The sequence below is a fragment of the Hemiscyllium ocellatum genome, chromosome 8 (assembly GCF_020745735.1).
Source record: "Hemiscyllium ocellatum isolate sHemOce1 chromosome 8, sHemOce1.pat.X.cur, whole genome shotgun sequence".
Taxonomy (NCBI): domain Eukaryota; kingdom Metazoa; phylum Chordata; class Chondrichthyes; order Orectolobiformes; family Hemiscylliidae; genus Hemiscyllium; species Hemiscyllium ocellatum.
Window position 1 is genome coordinate 84,425,666 of NC_083408.1, and position 24,754 is coordinate 84,450,419.

General features: G+C 38.2%; 1 protein-coding gene across 1 annotated transcript; it reads right to left on the reverse strand.

Moving 5' to 3' along the window:
• Nucleotides 1-9,498: 9,498 nt before the first annotated feature.
• Nucleotides 9,499-24,709, reverse strand: im:7136021 (uncharacterized). Its single transcript, XM_060828510.1, has 5 exons — nucleotides 24,668-24,709; nucleotides 22,574-23,326; nucleotides 19,719-19,940; nucleotides 16,097-16,316; nucleotides 9,499-9,900 (listed from the first exon to the last, which is right to left on the reverse strand). Exons 2-5 carry the CDS (start codon nucleotides 23,250-23,252, stop codon nucleotides 9,696-9,698), a joined length of 1,326 nt encoding a protein of 441 aa, XP_060684493.1. The 5' UTR covers nucleotides 23,253-23,326; nucleotides 24,668-24,709; the 3' UTR covers nucleotides 9,499-9,695.
• Nucleotides 24,710-24,754: the final 45 nt, after the last annotated feature.

Below are 24,754 nucleotides of genomic sequence, written 5' to 3' on the forward strand. Positions count from 1 at the left end.
CTATATTATTATTATCAATTTGGTACAGAATGTACTGTCTTACTTCCTGTACAACTGTTTCATGACTATTGATGCACAACTTCATTACTCCAAACAAGCAATTATGGATCAGCCTTTGTGGAGGTCAAGAAGCCCTTGATGGATGTTTGCCAGTGACAAATTCGATGTATAACTGTTTGGTAAAATTCTTTCTGAATACAAAGCTGTTGATGACTACACTGTTGGGGATTGGTTAGTTCAATTGTTTGGACAATAATGCCGAGTTATCCTAATGCATGGGCTTAACTCCCATCAACTGAAGTTATCATAAAAGACTCTTCTCCTCAACCTCTCCCCTCACCTGAGGCATAGTGACCCTCAGGTGAAACCACCACTAGGCATCTCTCTCTCTCTCTCTCTCTCTAATGATCTAGAAGCCCTCTGATCTGTTAGGACTACTGCAACTTTATTTTTTAACACCTTTATTAATATTATATTTAAAAAATGAGTGAAACTGGCAGAACTTTCAAAATTAGTAGGTAAATTGTTAGTTTGCATGGTGCCTCCTTTATTTCAAGAATGAATATTAGCTCTATAAAATAATAAATGAGAATCATGCTGGCCAGCTTCTTCTATAGTGAGCTGCTTTGATAACGCATGAGCATTACTGAATCAAATGAGTTACTGCCAGATCAAAACTACAACAAAATCAAGGCTAGTTTCTTCGGCAACATGAAATGCTGCATTAATTAACTGAAGTTCCAAAAATTTCAGAATGGTCATGTGAAGTAGCTGCAAGTACATCTGTTTCATTCCATACAAGAGTAAGAGTAATTGATTGCATGCTGGTAGGCCACCTTTATTTTTGGGTAAACTGGAATTAGTGGTTTACTAAGTACAGGTTAGAACAGTTATTTCCTTAAGAAAACAAAACACTAGCATTGGCATTTAGATAATGCACCAAGCCAAAATCTATTGCAAATGTTGATCATAGCACCAGCACATCATTGAAAAGAAGTGGTGCAGATTATGTGATAAGCCCTGAAGAAAGGCTTATGCCCAAAACGTCAATTCTCTTGTTCCTTGGATGCTGCCTGACCTGCTGCGCATTTCCAGCAACACATTTTCAGATTATGTGATAGCAGTACAAAAGAAAGCAATATCTTTTTTCTAATAGAAAGCTACCTGAAGAATTAAGGCTGTAAAGACAAAATAAGTGCAATGTTTAGTATGGGAATTTGTATTTCCTAGCTGGATTTAGATTGGGAAGAGGAACAACTCTGAACATTAAGTACGATTTAATAGCTTTTTTTCAAAACTTTCATCATATGGGTTTTCTTGTTGAGTACAAAAGCACTGTTATGAATGACATAAGGGTGAAGTGGCTTTGAGCTCCTCTGCTTGGTTATGCTCCAGATGCACTTAGGTGAAAGAAAATAGAGCACAAAAGAAACACAGCGGAGATTTGCTTTAGGGAAGTTTAGGAAATTTGACACAAAGCAATACAAATGGGTGCCAACAACTATAGATCCTAAGCATTATACTAGTTAGAGGAGAACAGCAAGGAAATATTTGAAACACAAGCTGGACTTGTAATTTTAATGTTGAATAAAATTACATGTTATTCAGGAAACAATTGCATGAGGAAGTTGTGAAGGAGTAAGCTGTTCTGCCTAGAGAATAGAAATAAGTGAATTAATAATTTCTTCTGGGACCACACTATGAAACAAACCAGCACAAGTTTCAAGCATTCGATTCACCTCAAAGGATATGTCCAGGAATTTCAGCCAACTCTGCCAAATTGATTTTAAAAAGCAATGGCTAAGAAGCAATGAACTCTCCAGCACGTTCAGCAAATTGACTCTCAATCAATAACCTTACTAGTGAAAACCAGTGAGGTTTACACATATCCATGGAGACTGGCTAGCCCTGTAGCAACCAAAATCTAAGCTAAAACAGATGCATAATTAGATTAACAGTTCCTGTTTTGTGTCTGCCTCAGTGTGAATGCTGTTGTATCTGATGTTCAGGTCAACACAGTGATAGAATGAGAAATCAGCATCCTAAAGTGACCAGAATTGAAAATATTCGACCTCACTGTTTCTCACTGACTTTTGATTGTTTATGACAGTTGTTAAATTCAATATAAAAATTAAATTTAACAGCATTTAACTGATTATTGCACAGTCTTTTTGATCAAACATGATTTTCATCAAAAATATATATCACAATGATACAGATTATCATCAACATCAAAAATTATTAAAAGTTTATTAAAATTTACCCCTTAACATATGTTAAGGTTACTCAGAAAACTACTTCACTTACTTTAAATATATTTCATTGGCAGCAAACAAAGTAAAATCTGGAATACACTATGGTATCATGTGTTTTCCAGTATTATTCATTTGGAAAATAGAATATCATAAAATTACCTATAAATATTTCCCTTCCTGTTAACTGTTCTCAACTACCCTGGTCTAATGTTATAAAAAAATGTGAAGTATCGCCTCTTATACCATGAGATATGCAACCACATAAAAAAGTAACTAAGCTGCCATAATGGTACCAAATTGTGCAAGCTCAAAAGTGAGTTCAAAGCAAAGCATGTCAAATTTTTTTAAAAAGCCACAATTGACAAAGTAGTAAATTATCTTTAAAAGCATGTAGCCTACATTTAAATGAAAGAGCGAATAATCATTGCAAGGCCTTCTAAATGCGTAAGTCCATTGCTATATTTCCTTACTCCCACATATCATTTAATCTTCACAACTGGAATGGATTGAATTGGGCCTTTATAGAAACATAGAAGCAGGAGCATTTAGCATATTGAGCTATCTCCACCGTTCTATATCATGGGTGATCATCAACCCGAACACCATGTTCCTACACTATCGCCTTATCCCTTGATGTCATCAGTAACTAGCAATTTATGATATTGTAAATGCTTTATCTTGTGCTTTAAACTAATACTTATACCTGCACAATGAGATACAGGTCCGGCATATCACTAAGCTGTGGATGTCTGCACATATATTGTCCCTAAGACTGTTTGCTTGCTATCTCTAAATTACGTTCTTAACAATGGATGTGCTGTTAAACCACTTTATTTGTGTCTGTACAATGCAGGATAAAAATGTAGTTTGAAGAGCATTCTTTAAGGCATTTCTTTTTATATTCTCATTTTATTCTGATGATTTCTCTCTGATTGGTGGCTATGATGTGATCAGTGATATCATCATGATTTACATGAATTTTATTACCCCAAACCTTTCCTTGACATATCTCCCCATCTGACTGACATTATCCCAGTAGTTTGCTTTTACTAACAGTTTGCTAATCATTAATGTCATTAATAACCTCATTATCATTATTACTGTTATCACCATCAATCCTTCCCTCCCACATCAAAGTCTGAACCTAAGAGGCTAAGGCAATCTGAAATTATGATTGGATGCCTTAATGTGGTCCGCTTCTATTCAATACAAGGGTGATTAAGTTGTAACATGTCAGGAATTGTTGTACCTTTCTGCACAGTTTCTAATCTACCACAGGAATGGTTGTCCCAAATTCTGTGAAAATTATACTCAGTCTCACTTCTTGGCTTGCACAACATCAATGACTTCCTGTTCCCCCCCAAATGTCCTTTCAGGCATTCTGACAGTATAAGATCTTGGTTGGTCAAATTGTCTGATGACCATGGTTTCTGACTTCCTATTCCTCAAATACACTTTGTGCTCTAGTGTTAAGACTAAAAGTTTTTACTCTCTGTCTAGAGATATACCACCTCTGCTGCTTTTTGCTGTGGATTTTCTCTAGTTATTTTACCTACACATGGTTTTAAGATTTGGAGATGCCGGTTTTGGACTGAGGTGTAAAGAGGTAAAAATCACACAACACCATGTTATAGTCCAACAGGTTTAATTGGAAGCACTAGCTTTCGAAGCGCTGCTCCTTCATCAGGTGGTTGTGTCTACCTGATGAAGGAGCAGTGCTCTAAAAGCTAGTGCTTCCAATTAAACCTGTAGGACTATAACCTGGTGTTGTGTGACTTTTAACATGATCTTAAAAGGTTCTCTTTGGTTTTGAGGTTCTGTTCTAAAACTGATACATCTGTTTCTAACCCACTTACAAGTGGTCCTAAAGGAAGAGTCCTAAGCTGAAGGAAAGCCAACTATACAAACATTCGGCAGGAGCTGGGGAATGTAGATTTGGAGCGGCTGTTTGAAGGTAAATCCACATTCACTATGTGGGAGGCTTTTAAAGAGAGGTTGATTAGAGAGCAGGAGGCATGTTCCTGTGAAAATGAGGGACAGAAATGGTAAGAATAGGGAACCATGGATGGCAGGTGAAATTGAGAGACTAGCTAAGAGAAAAAAGGAAGCATACAATGTCTAGGCAACTGAAAACGGATGAAGCTTTGGAAGAATATCGGGAATGTAGGACCAATCTGAAATGAGGAATTAAAAGGAGTGATGAAATATCTTTAGCAAACAGAGTTAAGGAAAATCCCAGCCTTTTATTCATATATAAGGAGCAAGAGGGTAACTAGAGAAATTGTTGGCCCACTCACGAAGAAATGAGGAAAGTTATGTGCAGTGTCGGAGAAAATGGGTGAGATCCTTAACAAGCACTTTGTATCGGTATTCACTGAGGAGAGGGACATGACAGAAACAGAGGTTAGGGATAGATGTTTGATTACTCTAGGTCAAGTCAGCATAAGGAAGGTGGAAGTGTTGGGCATTCTAAAAGGCATTAAGGTGGACAAGTCGACAGGTCTGGATGAAATCTATCCCAAGTTACGAGGGAAGCAAGAGAGGAAATAGCTGGGACCTTAACAAATATCTTTGCAGCATCCTTGAACATGGGTGAAGTCCTGGAGTACTGAAGAATTGCTAATGTTGTCCCCTTGTTTAAGGAGCACAACAGGGATAATCCAGGTAATCATAAACCGGTGAGCCTGACATGGTAGGGAAGCTGCTGGTTAAGAGACTGGGGGATAGGATCTATTCCCATTTAGAAGAAAATGGGCTTCTGTGATAGGCAATGTGGTTTTGTGCATGGAAGGTCATGACTTAGCAACTTAATAGAATTCTTTGAGGAAGTGGCAAAGTTGATTGATGAGGGAGGGGCTATAGATGTCATGTACATGGACTTCAGTAAGGCATTTGATAAGGTTCCCCATGGTAAGCTGATGGAGAAAGTGAAGTTGTATGGGATCCAGTGTGTACCAGCTAGATGGATAAAGAACTGGCTGGGCAACAGGAGACAGAGAGTAAAGGTGGAATGGAGTTTCTCAAAATGGAGAACGGTGACCATTTTCCCAGAGTGGGGGCAATTACTCAAGGTCACAAGTTCAAAGTGAGAAGGGAAAAGTTTAAGGGAGATATTTGTAGAATGTTCTTTATGCAGAGTGTAGTGGGAGCCTGGAATGTGATGCCAATAGTGTGGTGGGGTGGGCATGGTAGTGTCATTTAAAATGTATCTAGACAGATACATGAATGGGCAGGGAGCAAAGGGATACAGATCCTTAGAAAATAGGTGACAGGTTTAGATGGAGGATTTGGATCAGCACAGGGTTGGAGGACTGAAAGGCCTGTTCCTTTGCTGTAATTTTCTTTGTTCTTTTGCACTTGGACCACTGTCACAGTGCCACAGACTTAGATACTCAAAGTTATTTTCAATTAACCTGTTTGGACACATCGTGACACACCTCCAGAACAGATGGAATTTCAATGCGAACTGCTCACCCAGGGATAGAGACTTACTGCTTTATCACAAGACTCTGTTGCTTGTTTAGTGTTAGAAGCCAGTGTCTTCATCTTTTGCTTTTCTTATGCGCTTCATCAATTTCTCTCTGAACTTTCTAAATTTACCCAGGTTCTCAATTGAATTATCCGCCTGACACCATAATCCTTTTTTTTCAGCTTTAACATAATCTCTATTGCTTTTTGCCATCCAAGGAACTCTGCGTTTATTGCCCTACCCTTTTCCTTTTGTAGTCATATACCTCGACTACTTGGATCCTTTCAGGGGAGTTCATTGCCCAACTCAAGTTTTGCTTGCTTATCAATGACTCTTAATTTATCTAGGCTGATATACATTTACCCTAATGAAACTAGCTTCCCTCCCCCAATTACTCTTACTTTGGCTTGTTCATTAACCTTTTCTGAGGGAAAACTAAATCTTCTTATGTAACAATCACTGTCCCCTAAATTATCCCTGACTGAGTTAATTCACTTAGCCTACCTCATTCCCAGAACCAGTGCAGCAGTTCCTCATTCCTCAATAGACTGGAACCACATAAAATATTTTCATGAATGCAAACCAGAAATTCTTGCTATTCTCTGCCTTCATCAGTAATATGATGCCTAAACTGCACAAATGATTATACTGAAAAAGATGAAGTTACATCACAATTAGAATCTGTAATACATCTCACTGCAGATACCATAGAGGACAGCACCATTACAGAAACAGCTTATGCTCGAAATGTCGATTCTCCTGCTCCTCAGATGCTGCCTGACTTGCTGTGCTTTTCCAGTGCCACACCCTTCAACTGTGATCTCCAGCATCTATAGTCCTCACTTTCCACTGTTACAGACTTCTCCAGCATCTGCAGACCTCACTTTCTCCTCGAAGATTTTAATCTACTGCGAATCCTCTTGCAAAGATGCCTTTCTTGAAGAAGCTCTCTTCCTCCCTCTACAAGGATTTCAGTGAGTCCCTCTCTCACTGCACACCCCAGGTCATCTATTCCTTCCACCTATCGCATCTCCAACGCCCCTCCTCCCTACCTTTTATCTTAGCCTGCTGGACACACTTTCCTCATTCCTGAAGAAGGGCTTATGCCCGAAATGTCGAATCTCCTGTTCCTTGGATGCTGCCTGACCTGCTGCGCTTTTCCAGCAACACATTTTCAGGTCTGATATCTGTACACAGTCATTCATTATCTGCAAAGGCAAAGATCTCAAAACCTGAATAGTAATTCTGTAGAGTCATACAGTTGTACAGCATGAAACAGACCCTTCAGTCCAATATCCTAAATCAATCTAGTCCCATTTGTCAGCATTTGGCCCATATCCCCCTAAAACCTTGTTATTTTAAACATTTTTATTGTACCAGCCTCCACCACTTCCTCTGGTAGCTCTGTAGGCCTTATTCAGTCCAAGTTTTATTTTCACCCTATGATCAGTATGTCCTTGCTTACTATGATTTGCCTGCACTGCTCATAAACACAGCTTTTCACTGTATTTGAGTACAAGGGACAATAAAACAAATCGTTCCATACATAGACGACACTTTGCGTGAAAAACTTGCCCTTACGTCCCTTTTAAATATTTCTCTTCTCCTCTTAAACCTAGGTCCTCTAATTTTGGACTCCCCCACCCGGGGAAAAGATCTTAGCTATTCTCCCTATCCATAAGCCCCACGACTTCCTAAACCTTGATAAGGTCACCCCTCAGCCTTGGATGGTCCATTCTATTCACTCTATTCCTTATAACTCAAACCCTCCAACACCTGACAACATCCTTGTCAATCTTCTCTGAATCGTTTCAAGTGTTGCAACATATTTCCTAAAGCAGGTAGACCAGAATTGCAAATAGCATTCCAAAAGGGACCTAACCAATGTCCTGTACAGCTGCAACAGGAACTACCAACGTTTAAATCTGAATGCACTGACAAGTGAAGGCAAGCATACCAAATGCCTTCTTCACAATCGTATATACCTGCAACTCCACTTTCAAGGGATTATGAACTTGCACTCCAAAGCCTTTGGTCAGCAACACTGCCCAGGACCTTACTATTAAGTGAACGCATCCTGCCCTGAATTGCCTTCCCAGAATGCAAAACCTCACATCTAGCTAATTTAAATTCCATCTGCCACTTCTCGGTCCATTTAATCCAGGTCCTGTTGTACTCTGAAGTAACCTCCTTTGCTGTCCACTACACCTCCAAACTTACTAACCATACCTCCCATGTTCACATCCAAATTATGTATATAAATGACTAAAATCATTATATCCAACATCAATTCTTGTGGCATACTGCTGGTCACAGGCAACCCGGAAAAGCAAACCTCTACCACCACCTTCTGTCTTCTACCTTTGAGCCAGATCTGTATCCAAATGGCTAGTTCTCTTAGTATTCCACATGATCTAATCTTGCTAACCAGTCTACCATGAGGCACCCTGTTGAACGCCTTACTGAAGTCCATATAGATCACTTCCAGCGCTCTGCCCTCATCAGTCCTCTTCATTGAATTTTTTGAAGTAATCAAGTTAGTGAAACATGATTTCCCACACAGCCATGTTGACTATCCCTAATCAGTCCTTGCCTTTTCAAATACATGTAAATCCCATCCCTCAGGATTCCCTCCACTTGCCCATCATGATGTCAGGCTCACTGGTCTATAGTTACCTGGTTTTTGCTTCCCACCTTCCTTAAATATTGGCACCATATTAGCCAAGCTCCAGTCTTCTGATATCCTGTGTATTGTCACAGTTTGGAACTGCTGCTAATCAAATGCTCTCAAAATTATTCTATCCATTAAAAAATCTCTATTTATTAAATTAAGAGTCTTGTTAAACTCAACTTAACAACTGTCCACAGAGCAGAGATCAAACGTTAAAATAAAGTTTATTTATTTTAGACCTTTCAGACATTAATACCACCTCAACTTGCCATTAGTGAGACTATGAACATTAACATTACAATTATAATGCTTAAAATTTGAATAAGCGCACAAATAGGAAAGATTTTGAGGGAGATGAGCCAAGCACAGGCAAATGAAGCTAGTTTAATTTAGGAATATGGTTGGTGTGGACTGGTTGGACTGAAGGGTCGAGTTCCATGCTGTATGACTATGATTATCATATTGCATATTACTGCTAATTTTACTATTAAAATTATTACAGTCAGTTCTGCTATAATGCATGTTTCTTCAACATGAATTGGCTATAATGTGATTGAAGAGCTTAGACCATTATTTATAAAACATGAACTTTCCTTACCTGTATTGACTAATGCGATTCCGGTCCCATTGGTTTAAATGGTGTTGTTACATGATTTTCTTATAACGTGGGATCGCACAGGAACAGAACTATCATGTTATATTAGAATAGACTGTAGAGAATAAAATTCCCATTGAGAGATTTATGGCCATCTTGTATTCAACAAAAACAAGTCTCTTTCAGAAAAACATTATTATCTTCTTTCTTAAAAAAAAAGTCTGAAGATTTTGCTAAAATTCTCCATATAGCTTTATCAACTCTACTTGTGACAAACAAATATTCCCTGGCAAAGATGGAAAACAATTTTGGAAACCTGAGAATATGTCTCTATATTGAAAGGTATAATAAAAACGTGTAGTTCTTCAAAGATTAAAATCACAATGATGTAAAACTTGTGCAAGAGATCCCCCTGGTGGTCATATACATGTGTAATATAGAATAATAAACAAACACAATGGTAAAACATTTATTCAATTTTATTAAACTATAAATGACTTTTGTTATTATGATAATTGACAATTTTAAATTAAAATGCTTGGTATGCACATATTAATAAGCTTGTCATTTGACTTCATTGATTTCCGCCTGCCAGACGTTTAACATGATAGTTGTGAATTCAGTCCATCCAGTCATGAGCACATTTCTTCAGTTCTCAGTCAACCTTATATCTTAATCACACATGAAACATTTTGCTTTGTCCACTCACAGACCAAAAACAAAATAGCAGTTGCATCTATCGCGATTTCTCTTGTTCTTCTGTGTGACATGCACTCTGTTGTCAGTTAAAGTTCGAAACTGCTTCAGTATTACATCAGTTAAATGTGGATTGTTTGAAATTACGATTTCCTTTAGAAATGCCAACTCTGCAAAGCCAATCAAAATGTCTGGTTTCAACAATCTACACCCACTGAAAAGAGAGGAAAACAAAATCATGCAGTTTAGTGAGAACTTGCAGGAATCTATTTTTAAAAACTCAAAAGATTTTCCTTTATTCATAAAGTTAAGCAACTAGTTAGTCACGAACTTCCAAAACAAATTGATAATTCAAGTAATTTCCATTCTATGACATCACTAGTAAAATGAATTCCCAATTCCCAGGGATGATACCAGAGAACTGAAAAATCACAAATGTGACACCCCTGTTTAAAAAGGGAGTAAAGCGAAGGATAGAAAATTATGGACGAATTAACTTAATCTATGTTGTGGATCCTGGAATCCATTGTGAAGGATGAGATTTCTGAATACTTGGAAGTGTATGGTAAAACAGGGCAAAATTAGCATGGTTTCACCAAGGGGAGGTATTGTCTGAGAAATCTGCTAGAGTTCTTTGAGGAAATAACAAGCAGGTTAGATCAAGGACAGCCAATGTATGTTATCTACCTGGGCTTCAAGGCCTTTGACAAGGTGCCGCACAAGAAGGTACTGAGTAAGATATGGGCCCCAAGGTGTCAGAGGCAAGATGCTTGGCTGTCTGGCAGAAAGCACAGAATGGGGATAAAAGGATGGCAGCTGATGAAAGGGATGTTCCGTAAGAATCAGTTTTGGGACCACAAGTTTTCATTTTATACATTAATGATGTAGATGAAGAAACCGAGAGCATTCTGGCTATGTTTGCAGACGAGACAAAGATAGGTAGAGGGACAGATAGCATTAGGAAGTGGGGAGGCTGCAGATGGGTTTGGACAGGTTAGGAAAGCGAAACACAAAACAAAAACTACAGATACTGGAATCTAAACTAGACAGGCAGAAGGCTGGAGAAGTCAACGTTTCGGTAACCTTTCTTCAGGCCTGGACATGGGTGTAGGGGAAGCTGCAGATAAAGGGGGTGGTGGGAGCAGGGCAGTGAAGTGGGGATAGGTAAAGATAGGCAATGGGAGGTTGGTCAATGGGATGAATGAATCCAGTAGGTGGCTGTGCACGTTTTGAGAAAATTTGTAGCTCAGGTTGAGGTTCTGGATGTAGGTTTGCTCACAGACCTGCAAGGTTCATGTTCAGACGTTATGTCAACATACTGGTAACGTCATCAGTGAGCCTGCAGATGAAGCCTTGCTGATGATTCCTGCTTTCTTTGGGTTAGTGATGTCATTTCCTGTGGTGATGTCATTTCATGTTCTTTCTCTCAGGAGGATGGTAAATCGGGTCCAATTCAATGTGTTTGTTGTTAGAGTTTCGGTTGGAATGCCATGCTTCTAGGAATTCTTGTGCGTGTCTCTGTTTGGCTTGTCCTAAGATGGATGTGTTGTCCCAGTCAGTGGTGTCCTTCCTCACCTGTATTTAAGGATATTAGTAAGACAGGGTCATGTCATTTTGTGGGTTATTGACATTCATGTATGTCCTGGTGCCTAATCTTCTGTTTGTCCAATGTAATGTTTGTTACAGTTCTTGCAAGGTATTTTGTAAATGATATTAGTTTTGCTTGTTGTCTGTATAGGGTCTTTCAAGTTCATTAGCTGCTGTTTTAGTGTGTTGGTTGGTTTGTGGGCTACCATGATGCCAAGGGGTCCGAGTAGTCTGGCTGTCATTTCAGAGATGTCATTGATGTAGGGGAGAGTGGCTAGGGTTTCTGGAAATGTTTTGGGTTTGTGCAGAGAAATCTGCAGATTGTGTTCATTGGTTACCCATTCTTTTTGAATACACTTTATAGGTGATCTCTTTCTGCTCTGCATAGTTCCTCTGTGCTGCAGTGTATGGTGGCTCGTTGAAATAATGTTTTGATGCAGCTTCATTTGTGGATGTTGGGATGATTGCTTCTGTAGTTCAATATTTGGTCCGAATGTGTTGTTTTCCTGTAGATGCTGGTTTCAAGTTCCCCATTGGCTGTTTGCTCTACTGTGACATCTAGGAATGGCAGTTTGTTGTTGTTGTCCTCTTTAGTGAATTTTATGCCAGCTAAGGGTATTATTGATGGTCATGAAGGTTTCCTCTAATTTGTTTCGTTTAATGATGACAAAGGTGTCATCCACGTAGCGGACCCAAAGTTTGGGTTGGATGGCTGGCAGAGCTATTTGTTCAAGTCTCTGCATTACTGTCTCTGCTAAGAAACCTGATATCAGAAATCCTGTGTACGTTCAGTTGGTTTTTCTGGACTGCCAGACTACTCAGATGCCTTGGCATCATGGGAGCCCACAAACCAACCAACACACTAAAACAGCAGCTAATGAACTTGAAAGACACTATACAGACAACAAGCAAAACTAATGTCATTTACAAAATGCTGTGCAAGGACTGTAACAAACACCACATTGGACAAACAGGCAGAAAACTAGCCACCAGGATACATGAACATCAGCTAGCCACAAAATGACATGACCCTCTTTTAGTAATATCCTTATGTACATGTGAGGAAGGACACCACTTCAACTGGGACAATACATCCATCCTAGGACAAGCCAAACAGACACACGGACGAGAATCCCTAGAAGCAAGGCAGTGCAACCAGAACTCTATTAACAAACACATTAACTTGGACCCGATTTACCACCGTCTGAGAAAAAGAACAGGAAATTACATCAACACAGGAAATAACATCACCAACCCAAAGAAACCCAAACATATAAATTGAAAGCAGGAATCATCAGGAATACTTCGTCCGGAGCTCATGGAAGATGTAACCTAGTATGGTGATGAAACGTCTCATCATGAACCTTCCAGCTAAGCAAGCAAACCTACATCCAGTAGATGGCTCCCTTCCACCTACTAGATTGACCACTGCCACCCCCTTTATCTGCAATTCCCCCTATACACACCCCCAACTCCTCCACCTCATGATACTACCTGGCTTGCTGTTTTCTTCCAGCCTCCTGCCTGTCTACCTAGATTAGGAGAGTGGGTAACGAAGTCACAGCTGGAGTACAATATGGGAAAGTGCGAGGTCATGCACTTTGTTAGAAAGAAAGGAGGCATAGACTATTTTCCAAATAGGGAGAAAATTTAGAAGTCTGAAGTGCAGAGAGACTTGGGAGTTCTAGTCCATGGTTCTCTCAAGGTAAACGTGCAGGTTGAGCCAGTAGTAAAGGAAGGGAAATGCAATGATGCCATTTAATTTCAGAGGATTTGAATATAAAAGCTGAAATGTACCTCTGAGGCTCTATAAGGCCCTGGTCAGACCACATTTGGAGTATTGTGTGCAGTTTTGGGTCCCATACCTCAGGAAGGATGTTACTGGTCTTGGAGTGTGTTCAGAGAAGGTTCACAAGAATGATCCTAGGAATGAAAAGCTGAGACTCTAGGTTTATACCTGATGGAGTTTAGAAGTATGAGGGGGGTCTAACTGAAACATGCAGAATACTGAATAGTCTGGACAGAGTAGATATTGGGAAGCTATTTCTATTCGTAGGAGAGACTGGGACCTGAGAGGCATAGCCTTAGAGTAAAGGGAAGACTTTTTAAGATCAGAGGTAAGGAGAAACTTCTTCAGCCAGAGTGGTGAATCTATGGAATTCCTTGTCACAGAAGGCTATGGAGACCAGGTCATTGAGTATATTTAAGACTAACATAAATAGATTCTTGAGGATCAAGGAAATCAAGGGCTATGGGGAGACAGTGGGAGAGTGGGGTTGAGAAACTTATTAGGCACGATTGAATGGTGGCACATACTCAATGGGTTGAATAGCCTAATTTGTGCTGTGTCTTATGACTTCATTCCTAATGACATACTGGATAAGCCAGCTGGCCCATCCAGCTTGGCCATACCCATGATGCCTGGAGCATCATGGATGTATACTCTGCAAATCCTATATCCAGGTGTTTTTTTTGGTTTCTTGCATTGCCCAGAAGATTAAGCACCAATAAAAATTTTGCAAAAGAAACTCTCCAATCCTGGATGTAGGTTTGGTTTCAGATGTCTCGTTGCCATACTAGATAACATCAGTGAGTCTCCGGAGGCACACTGATGATGTAACTTAGATGACGAAACATCTGAAACCGAACCTTGCAGCTCAGTGAGCAAACCTACATCGAGAACCTCAACCTGAGCTACAAATCTTCTCAAAACTTTCCAACCCTGCAATCGATCAAAACCGATTTCTTCTGTCAACGTATGGCTCAAAGATGCAAGACAGTGTCCTGTCATAGGCATTTACTAAGGCAATATAAAACAAAGCATAACTACACATATTTAAATACTCTGATGTTCAAAACAAAATCTCAGTACATTTGATTTGTTGATATTGAGATTAACACATAGGATGTTTTGATCAATAATTCAAAATTAAACTACACAATTCAAGGATTTATTTTTTTGAAAGAATTACAGGATTATTGATAATTTGGTTTATACTCATTCAGAATTACAACCAATATTGAGTTAATTTCTAGCATGAAATTATGCTTAATCGATAATTTGAATTTTCAAGCAAAAGACTTATTTGAAATACCATTTGCACATTTCTCAAGGGATAACATGGCAACTGATAGTTGAACCCTGGTGTAGGCATTATGCACCCAACTGTCGAGACTAAATCAACATTCAGATAGGCTTCTAAGTAGGCATCAAGCAACCCTAACAAAATGAGATAGTGGATGGTCCAAAATGCATCATTGAGATTCTGTGACAGTTTCAGAATCCTGACTGCAACTTTCAAAGACAAATTAATAAAGCTGCCGTTCCGACTTTGTCCAGGCACAGAGGCTAACCAGCAGTTATTAAAGGAAGTATTGGAAGTCTCTCTTTAAGAAGTCGTGACCATTTCTAATTTAGAGCTGAAAATGTGTTGCTGGAAAAGCGCAGCAGGTCAGGCAGCCTCCAAGGAACAGGAGATTCGACGTTTCGGGCATAAGCCCTTCTTCAGGAATCCCAAATCGGGCTTATGCCCGAAACGTCGAATCTCTTGTTCCTTGGATGCTGCCTGACTTGCTGCGCTTTTCCAGCAACACATTTTCAGCTCTGATCTCCAGTCCTCACTTTCTCCTCCCATTTCTAATTTAGGACAATTTATGGGTCCGGTTCTTCCAGAAATACCTACAAGGATACCAAACCACATCCCTCAACAGGCCCTACTTAATAGCAATATCTGGATTCACTATTTTTCTTCACTAAATTGAGGAACTATAGAGGAATAGGTGTTTAGTGCATGCAGCTCATTGTGAAAATGTTAATCGAATCTGCAATGGTTTGGTCTTCTTATCTGTAATGCAAGACAGGCGAAAATGGAAAAACTGGTCATTTGGTGCCTATTTGGCATACACACAAACTCTTGCTCCATTGTGCCATTTTTGTAGGTTTGAAATTTCTCTAGCAGGTATAATTGCTTGTCTAAACAATACTTCATGAAACATCTGAAACATGAAGAGTTAGAGAATGAAAACAAAGATTATGTTATTTGTGTCGCACAAGAGCTTGCAGTACTTTGGCAATCTTCACTGAAAACAAAATTTTTAAATTATCACTGTTTTCTGAGTTTCTTTATTTGTCCTGTGATCAAAAGTTAAATATTATTGCTAGTATATCAGCTAATGCTCAAAACTGCCTGAATAGTAGTTGTAACTCTCTTTAACTAATGTAATGCAAAGAGAAAATTCCAGCAGTGTCTAGAAATCTTGATACTGCCAAGACTAATTACCTCAACTAACAGAAACTTAAGTTGACACCTAGAGATTTCTCTTTGCCTTGTCTAATGCAATAAAAGATACATCTGCAATTTGACAAAACCATTCTGATTTAAAAAACAGCTGCCGTGGCAGGATATTCCTAATGGTTCAGCAGATAAAACATCATGTTGGCACAGTATTCAGCCATTAGATCAAGATCATCCCATGATTTGGAGATGCCGGTGTTGGACTGGGGTGTACAAAGTTAAAAATCACACAACACCAGGTTATAGTCCAACAGGTTTAATTGGAAGCACACTAACTTTTGGAGCGATGCTCCTTCATCAATCACCTGATGAAGGAGCGTCGCTCTGAAAGCCAGTGTGCTTCCAATTAAATCTGTTGGACTATAACTTGGTGTGTGATTTTTAAGATTATCCCAGATTCTGACCCTGGTCCTAACAGAATTAAATTCAGCAAAGTTGGGCATCTCAGTGTGCCAAGCCAAAAGAAAAGGCTGTGAATCATCCACAATCTTCCATTTGTACGTGTACATGTATACAGATATAATTTACCTAAGGTCAAGGCTCTGCAGAAAAGGAAACTGTTGTGGCAACCGCTTTAGCATTATTTCAGTCATACCACTGCACATCAGCAAGCCGAGATGTTTAAGAGTTTTCCCAGATGAATCTGATAGAAGCTGCACATCCACACTGGAGAGTCTTGTATTTATTAAATCCAAGCTTGCAAGATCTGATGGCAAAATCTTTACATACTCAGCAAGAGGTCCAGTCCCTGATAAGTACATAATTTAAATGATAAATGACTGAATCCATTTGAAATAAAAAATCTTCCTTCAGAACTTTGCTCCTCTTATATATACCTTGTAAAGTCAGCATCCAAAGGAAAAGGGCATAAAATGTTGACGCAACCAATTCCATAACTCTTCAGACTGAATACATAAGAAAATATTGGGCACACAGTAAGACTTGCTTTCAATTTCAGATATTTGATGAATTGAATTTAAATTCTATCAACTTGAGGTGGGATTTTAAATCATGTATCCAGAATACTAATCTGGGATTTGGGTCTTTGGAATTTTTGCCCAGTGACATTACCACAACACCATCATCTCCCCTACACTGTATGCTAAAAGCACTCCTACTTCCTAGTCAGAAGACACTGAGATTATGCAACAAATCCAGAACATTTAATTAAATGTTGCAGCACAGAAGACAATTATGTGGCTCATTGAGACTTTACCAGCCCCTGGTAAACTTTTTGATTAATTCCATTAGCATGTCCTATCCCCAAAGAACCGTCATATTTTTCTCTTTAAACATTTATCAAGTACCCTTGTATATTACTATTAAATCTGCTTCCACTAGCCTTTCAGGCAGCACATTCCAGATTAAAATTCACCATTAAAAAAATGTTTCCTCACGTTATCTTATATTCTTTTGCCAATCATTTTAAATCTTAATCCTCTAGTTACTAACCCTTTTACATTTTTTCTGAAATACTCTTAAAAATTATTTATATTTTGAATACCTCTAGCAAATCATCTTTGTATCTGCTTGACTTCTGAGATAAATTTAAGCGGACACTTCAGTGCAGTAAGTGTGTTTTGAATTTTAGGCCAAAATTCTGTTAATTCACTCAGGTGAATCCAAAATATCCTGTGTCACGATTTCAAGATTGAGTTATTTTAATGTTCTCTCAACCAACATATTCAAAACCAAGTTGTTTAGCAAGTTGTCTATCAAAGTCTACAAAAGTGTGTGTGCATTAAAAAGTAATATTGAATATATTAAACTTTAGAACAACTTAAGATGTATTAAAAGTTTTGTATAAATGCAAAATATTTTTATTTTCCCTTTCACATGATCCATGCAGTATTTTCCGTTGTTATTTCAAATTTACAGAATATTCAATCAATACTGAATACATAAACATAGTTCCAAACATCTGAAAGAAAAATACAATATTCTCTTAACCAATTACCAACTTTAAATGAATACTAGATTAGAGGGAAATTATAAATGTAATAGTAATTCCTTCAAGTGATTTAGGCTTTAGTATATCCATTCAATGATGAGTTTCACTTTAAATTTATTTGCCACAGACCTCCCACTCTATGATCTGCCTAGTCCGTTTCCACTACACTTCCACCTTAACCTTGAATCCCAACATTGCTCTTTCCACAATCCTTCCTCCACTATTACTTTTACAGTTCCTATCTTCATTGCCATGAGGTCAAATTTGCTCACTACTTGTCTTGCCCCCATTGCTGGACTTGTTCCTTGCCTGGTTCTCAGTCTTGACTCTGCTTTCACTCTAAGACACTTCCACTCCGGCTCCCACTCCCACACCATTTTTAAAAATATCTTTAAAGTCCTTCAGGTCTGTGGCCACCACTGGGGCTTCTCCTGGTTTCAGCTTCTTCGGGCTTCTGTTTTGAACTCACCCTGAAGTCATAGGCTTCAACTAGTGGCAGATAATAGTGCAGGTAACAGCTGCTATCTCAGAATGCAATTGGCTTTTCCAGGCAAGAAAATGTCTGAAGGAACCCAACTCCAGTTTAAGCAATGATTCCTGAAATAGTCTGGATTCACTTCACATTATAATTTTCAAACAACCACATACTTAAATGTGGATTCATTGAATTTCAAATTCTGGATATTGCGATTTTTGTAAATTACTTTTGAAATTGCTTTCTCTTCCAATTTCAGGTTATTGACTACTACTTCCTTAATTACAATACCAGGATGATTAGGGTTTTGTTATTTTGCTGTATTGTTATCATCCAACTAGTGGTGAAATTCAAATAAGCTCAGCCAAATGTTTCTCCAGCATAGTGCAACTCATTTCTGCTCTAAATTCATGATAGAAAGTAAATTGGCAATTGCAGATATAAATACCCACAGACTGGATAGCAGGGTGCAGATAAGTTTCCTTATTATTTGTTAGATTATATAGCTTTATGGAAAGTAAAGGAAGAATGTAAATGAAGATGTAGCTGCATTGCTCATCTCCATTATATTCTTCTGAGAAGAACTTAAGCATAGTTGGAGGATCAGGCTAGATGGCCTCTCATGCTGGCTCTATCGTTATAAGATCACAGCTTATTTTTGTCCTTAAGATCAAAGGGGGGAAGAGTGAAGTTATATATTGGTTCCTTGAAGAATCTAAAATCCTATCAACTTCAGCCTTGAACATTGTAAATACGAGATTGCTCAGTTATTGACTATTTTCCACATGAAGAAATCTCTCAACTCAGGCCTTAATGCTGACCTCTAATACTAAAATCTTGTTTCTGCACAGGTTACTGTCCAATGTGATCTCACCAACATCTTTTGTTGGCAATAGTATTTTGTCACTAAAACTTTCTAACATGAGATTTTACATTTTATTTTGAGTATTATGATGTCATTTTTACTGTCCTTTCACTCACTAACTGCTTGCTGCCTACAATTCACCTCCAAATGTGCTGTCTCTGATGCCAGCTTGCATACTTGCTCCATCAACACCAATCACAGCTCCTCCTTTGCCCTTTCATACCACTATCAGATATTCTTTTGGATGTTTACATTCCATGGTTCAGAATTCTCTCCTCAAAACTGTCTTCACATCCTGTGTCTCATTATCCATTTCTTCCTCATGATGAGAAGTATCTTGCTCCTTCATTAAAAAGGAGTTATATAAATGCAAATTATGGTAGGTACAGCAGTCATAATTACAATAATGCCAATCAGATGGTACACTCATTACTTTCTTCCAGGGCATCTCATCTGGCAATCTATAGGAAGAAATACTGTTTTATATTAAAAAAAAGTTTGACTGAAACACTAACAAATGTACTGGAATTTCTTCAAAACACTTAAAATGTTCAGCAGTTCAGAAATTCCACAGGTTCTTTAAATAGAATTATGATTAAAAAAAGAAGAAAGCAATAACAATTCTGCAAGTCAATTTGGAAATGTGGCAAACATTGAGTGAACATGATAAAAACAGAATACATTCCAGGCACGTGCCTTGTTACAAATATATTCTAACATACATCCGGAAATGGATCAAAAGGTTATATCAATATCAAAAAAGCTTAATAAATCGGTCACACTCTTAAATTTTCCCAGATTCCTTGCTTTAAAAGGGACATTTATATACAAATAAAGTTTACTTCCAAAATCTACTCACAGTTAAGTTCCAGTTCAGTGATGTTTGGCAAGTTCTCCAACATACTGTGCACAAAATTGCTGTTCATTAACATAGGTGGCTTGCTGAGGCTCACAGAAAAACTACAGACATTCGACAACTGCTCCAGTGCTGTCTCAGACAGTGGACCATTGATGCTATTCAAAAGGCTCAACTTCTCTAATTGAAGGTGAGAGATGTACTGTGACTCAAAACTGCCACATTCTGTAAACACAAACATTTTGTTTTTGATTCATGTGCTACTTACATTTTTAAAATAACAAGGTTAGTTTACCAAATTACATCAAAGTAACAAATCTCCTGTGGCAATGCTGATGGCTAATCAGTGATGAAATTTTAATACACAGTTGAATTATACCATATAATAAATATTATTTCATTGTTAAGGCACAGACACAAAAATTAAAGAGATTGTAAAACACACAAATTATGCACATCCTGTTATCAAATACCATTGTTAGAGATATTCTAGCATTGTTCTGATAAGCAAGAATGAAAGCAAAGACTGCTCCCTGAAAGCAACTTGACAAAATATATTGTGGTTGATTAGATCAAAGGCTACAGCAAAGATTAGAATACATAGTGCACCATAATTACAATGGCACAGAATATAATTTGTGACTTTGATTATGGCAAAACAAAAAAAACCCAAAGAACTATGCATGCTAGAAATCAAAAAAACAAAGTCAGGCATTGCTGGGGGATAAAAAGATCAGCAGGTCTGGCAGCATCTGTGGAGAGAAATCAGAGTGAATGTTTTGGGTCCAGCAACTCATCTTCAGAATGAATAAAGGGGTCTGCAGGAGGGTCACTGGACCCAAAATGCTGCATTCTCTCTATTGACACTGCCAGATATGACAAATACATTTAACTTGATACCTCTTAACTTGAAGTAATAAATATGGGATCCTTTACCAGTTGGTATGAGCAGGATGAGAAAAGGTGAACATTTCTGTCCATAGCAGATCAGCAAATCAACAGCAACAGAAGAAGGATTTGTAACAAATGGAGAGAAAAAAGATAGGCAATTGGGAACTTGGAAGTGTAATTGTGCGCAACTTCGGAGAATGAGATTTGTTCTCCCCACCCCCCTCCAACAGTGGAGAAGTTGAGATGAAAGGTGCTAGAGGGATGTAGACAATTATAGGTACAAAGTAGTTGGAGGTGGGCATAACAATGGACAAGTGTGTGGAAGTAGGTCACAATTAGCTATAGGTATAGCAACAAATCATGAATGGAAGAATATATTTTTAGTAGGACAACAGCACAGTACATTCAACAAAAAAAGAGGGAGTGAAGAAGAATAAAGTCATCAAAGGGGACGATGTAAAGACTAATAGGGAAAATAGCAGAATATATTATAGACTTGAGCTGACAAGCAGTAAAGAATATCCATGTTATACAAGTGTCAGACAATGACCATCTCTAATTATCAATAATCTTGCCATCTCCCCTAAACATTCATGCCACTATCATCTCTGATTTTCTCATCACTGACGCCCTGGAGGTTACCATCAAATTTTTAAAAAAGATCATCAGTATAAATATTGTAGATAGCAGAGCAGATTACAGAGTACTACAGGCGGCACGGTGGCACAGTGGTTAGCACTGCTGCCTCACAGCGCCAGAGACCGGGGTTCAATTCCTGCCTCAGGCAACTGTCTGTGTGGAGTTTACACATTCTCACCATGTCTGCGTGAGTTTCCACTGGGTGCTCCGGTTTCCTCCCACAGTCTAATTAATCTAATCTAATCTAAGTAACTGACCTCCACTCCTCAAAGTCTACCCACCGTCTCAAAGCACAAGTCACGAGCATGACAAATATTTTTATATAAAGTTATACTGGCACAGAAACAGACCCTTCGGTCCAATCCGTCCTTACCAACCAGACATCCTAAACTGAACTAGCCTCATTTGCCAGTGTTTGGCACATATCCTTCTAAATCCTTCTTATTCATGTACCCATTCACTAACACCAGTGCACAGTAGCAGTGTACATAATCTATGAAATGCACTGTGATAACTTGTGAAGAGATCTCAGGAAGCACTTTCTAATTCACAATCCCTATCATCTAGAAGGGACAGCAGATTCATGAGAACACTGCCACATAACACATCTGCCTTTCTTCTTCCCTTTTGGCCCACTGTATAGACTCAAAATATACACCTGAAAAAGGTGTGACCCTCAAATTCCAGACATATGTCATTTTATTTTCGCAGTTACTTCCCACTCTTATCTTTCTGCCCTTAGTATTTCAATAAAGCTCTGTGCACGCTCCAAGAATACCACCTCTACACGTAATATCTTTTTCAGCAATATTAGATTTCAGCAGTTGTTCTAGTTTGTTTATCTTGGTTGGTTCAGATTTTGTGTTCCTCTTTTTTTTGCTGTGAAGCAGCATCTGTTTAAGATTGTGCCATTTGCACCTCTTATAGACACATCTTTTGTTTCCTTACTTGTCATATTGCCACTTCCTTTGCCCTGTGGACACTTCTCTCATTTAATTGCTCCTGCCTACCACCTTATTACAGAATTTCTTCCCTTTTACCCATCTTCCCTCAAGCACACCCCTTTCACTTGCTTAAAGCCTATTACATTCCCAACATTCTAATTCTGATGCTAAGTCTTCGGCATGAAAAGCTAACTCTTTTTTCCGCTACACAGAGACTTCGGTTTTAGTCTCAGCCAGGTGGGTCAGATGCATTGGCATTGTGATAATATCATAACTATCAGACATTTGCCAGACATGTAACTGAGTCTTTTCTTACCTGTTGTTATTTTTGTATTTTCTTATAAAATCTCCACAGCAATTCTTCTCCCATAGCCTTTTACTTACCTGTCAGTTTAGGAGTTGTCATTTCTGGGGAGGTAAAACATAATGATAAATTCTCCCAATTTTCCACAGAACTTAGTGACAGTTCCCTCAGTTTTGGCAATCGAAACAAAACATAGCGAAGTGATATCAAAGAAGGGCTTTTCTGTCTGGCGTGAAGTGTCAATGCTTGTAATTTTGTTAATACTGCAAGGTGGTGCAATGAACTGTCCTGGATAAATACTGAAGTGCACAAAACCAAATGAGTCAGTTGTTTGAAGAAAGCAATTTCTCTTAGCAGTTTTTGATCTAGCACTTGTATATTATTACTCAGTTGTAACTTCTGTAAGTTTGCAAGTGATTTCAAAGTGCTTAGACTCTCCAAATTTTTTTTCATATCAATAGTAACAGCTGTCAGGTCAGGTAGTAAATTCACCATCCTCTGTCGTTGCTTCTGCGTTGCTTCCTTAATCACCACAGATCTTATTCGCCTTTTTCTTAGTGTTCTCCAAAAGAACGAGTTACAGCATTGTAAACTTTTCAGGACAATTGTACCATTCATCCATAAAGTAGGGTGATCAATTAACTGTTGTAAGTACTTGCAGGTTGCACGGACGTTAGCTTTTCCTTCTGGTGTTAGATATCTAAATACTTCCAACAATATATCCTGAGGTAGGTTTAACCAGTGATGAGGTTTTTCCATATTAGTTGAAAATCTTATTCTTCCTTAATACATCCAATTAATTGCTTCTGTACCAATATTTTTCATATTAACATCTACAAGAAAACAAGAAAATATCACAATACTTGACAAGGACTCTTCAAATATTTTGTATTAGTTGTCAATGTAGATTTAGATTCAGAAAAAAAATAATTCATTGAATTCTAACTTTTTCAAAAACTCATATACAAATCCACTTTGTTGTCTAGGGATAACAGCAGGGTACAAAAGTAGCAATGGATATGTACTTAAACATTTTCATCTCTTTCCTAGTAAAGACATTTCTACCATTGCTTTACTTATTTGCTGTAACTGCAGAACCACATCTCAAAATTTCATTTTTCCATCAGCTAACTTCACAACAAAACCCATAATTGAAAGCCATAAAACTTAAACACTATTTGGTTATACGTGATAAATAGACAAACATCTGCACTGTTAGAGCTTTTAAGTGAGATCTTAAATACTCTTTATGAATAGATTCATGCAAAAGATCCCATGAAACTACTGACAGAACACTCACAGTTCCCTCTGGCTATTATTTATCTCTCAACCAATACCACTATAATAACTTGGTATTCATCTCGCTGCTCTTTTTGACCCTGGATGTGAACAGTTTACCACATTTGCAATTGTTCCAGAGGCTGGATCAAAAAAAATGTTGTACTTTTGGTCACCATGAGATAGTGAAAGGTGCCCACATAATGTAAATAATTTTAAAAACTGACACGAGTGCACACAAAACCAACTCATGAATCAATCGTACCATCATGAAAATATATACAATTTTACTTCTAAATACACAGTATCCACAAAATTTAATTATTTCACAATAAGACAATATTCAACCTCCAATATATCTTTTATATGTTTTGCAAAACAAAACTGAAGCCTATGACTTCAACAATTTAGTATACTGCCATTAATGTCATGAAACACCCTAGCATTATAAGTATGACCTGCACTACTTAATTAGATAATAGGTCAAGATGATTAAGAGTTTGGTCAATGAGTAAACTTGAGGGAGCGCTTGAAGGTCAAAAAAAGGAGTTAAAGAGGTGTGGGCAGGGAATCCAGAGCAAATGCAGATACACAAAAAGGCCAAAGAAACAGTTTATGGTTATCTCATGACCTGGTGGAAATTGCAGGTGAGGGATCTGAATGAAGCAAGGATGTTCAGAGCAAAGGTTGTGAAAAAAAACTTAAGAGGCATTCACATTACACTGCAAATGGAGTGAGCTAGGTGAGAGCAATATTAACAGATCAGTGTCCTTTAAAGTTAGAGAGTGTATTCATCAGTCTAGTAACTGTCGGGAAAAAGATTTGAATACATCTCAGTCCAACACCAGCATCTTCAAATCATATTTTCCGACAGTTTGTGAAAATTTACTACCTACCATAAGTTTCTACCGTCATATGATCGACTCTGCGCGTGCGCGAACCTGACCACTGGAACTGCGCGCCATTCCGCGCGTGCGCACATG

Excerpts from the sequence above, each read along its gene's own strand:
- im:7136021 (XM_060828510.1), bottom strand. The coding sequence starts at position 23,252 with ATGGAAAAACCTCATCACTGGTTAAACCTACCTCAGGATATATTGTTG. Across the intron at positions 16,317-19,718 it reads CACTGAACTGGAACTTAACT|GGACTGGACCTCTTGCTGAG; the intron begins GTGAGTAGATTT and ends TGTACTTATCAG. Across the intron at positions 9,901-16,096 it reads CTGCAGAGCCTTGACCTTAG|TGGGTGTAGATTGTTGAAAC; the intron begins GTAAATTATATC and ends CTCTCTTTTCAG.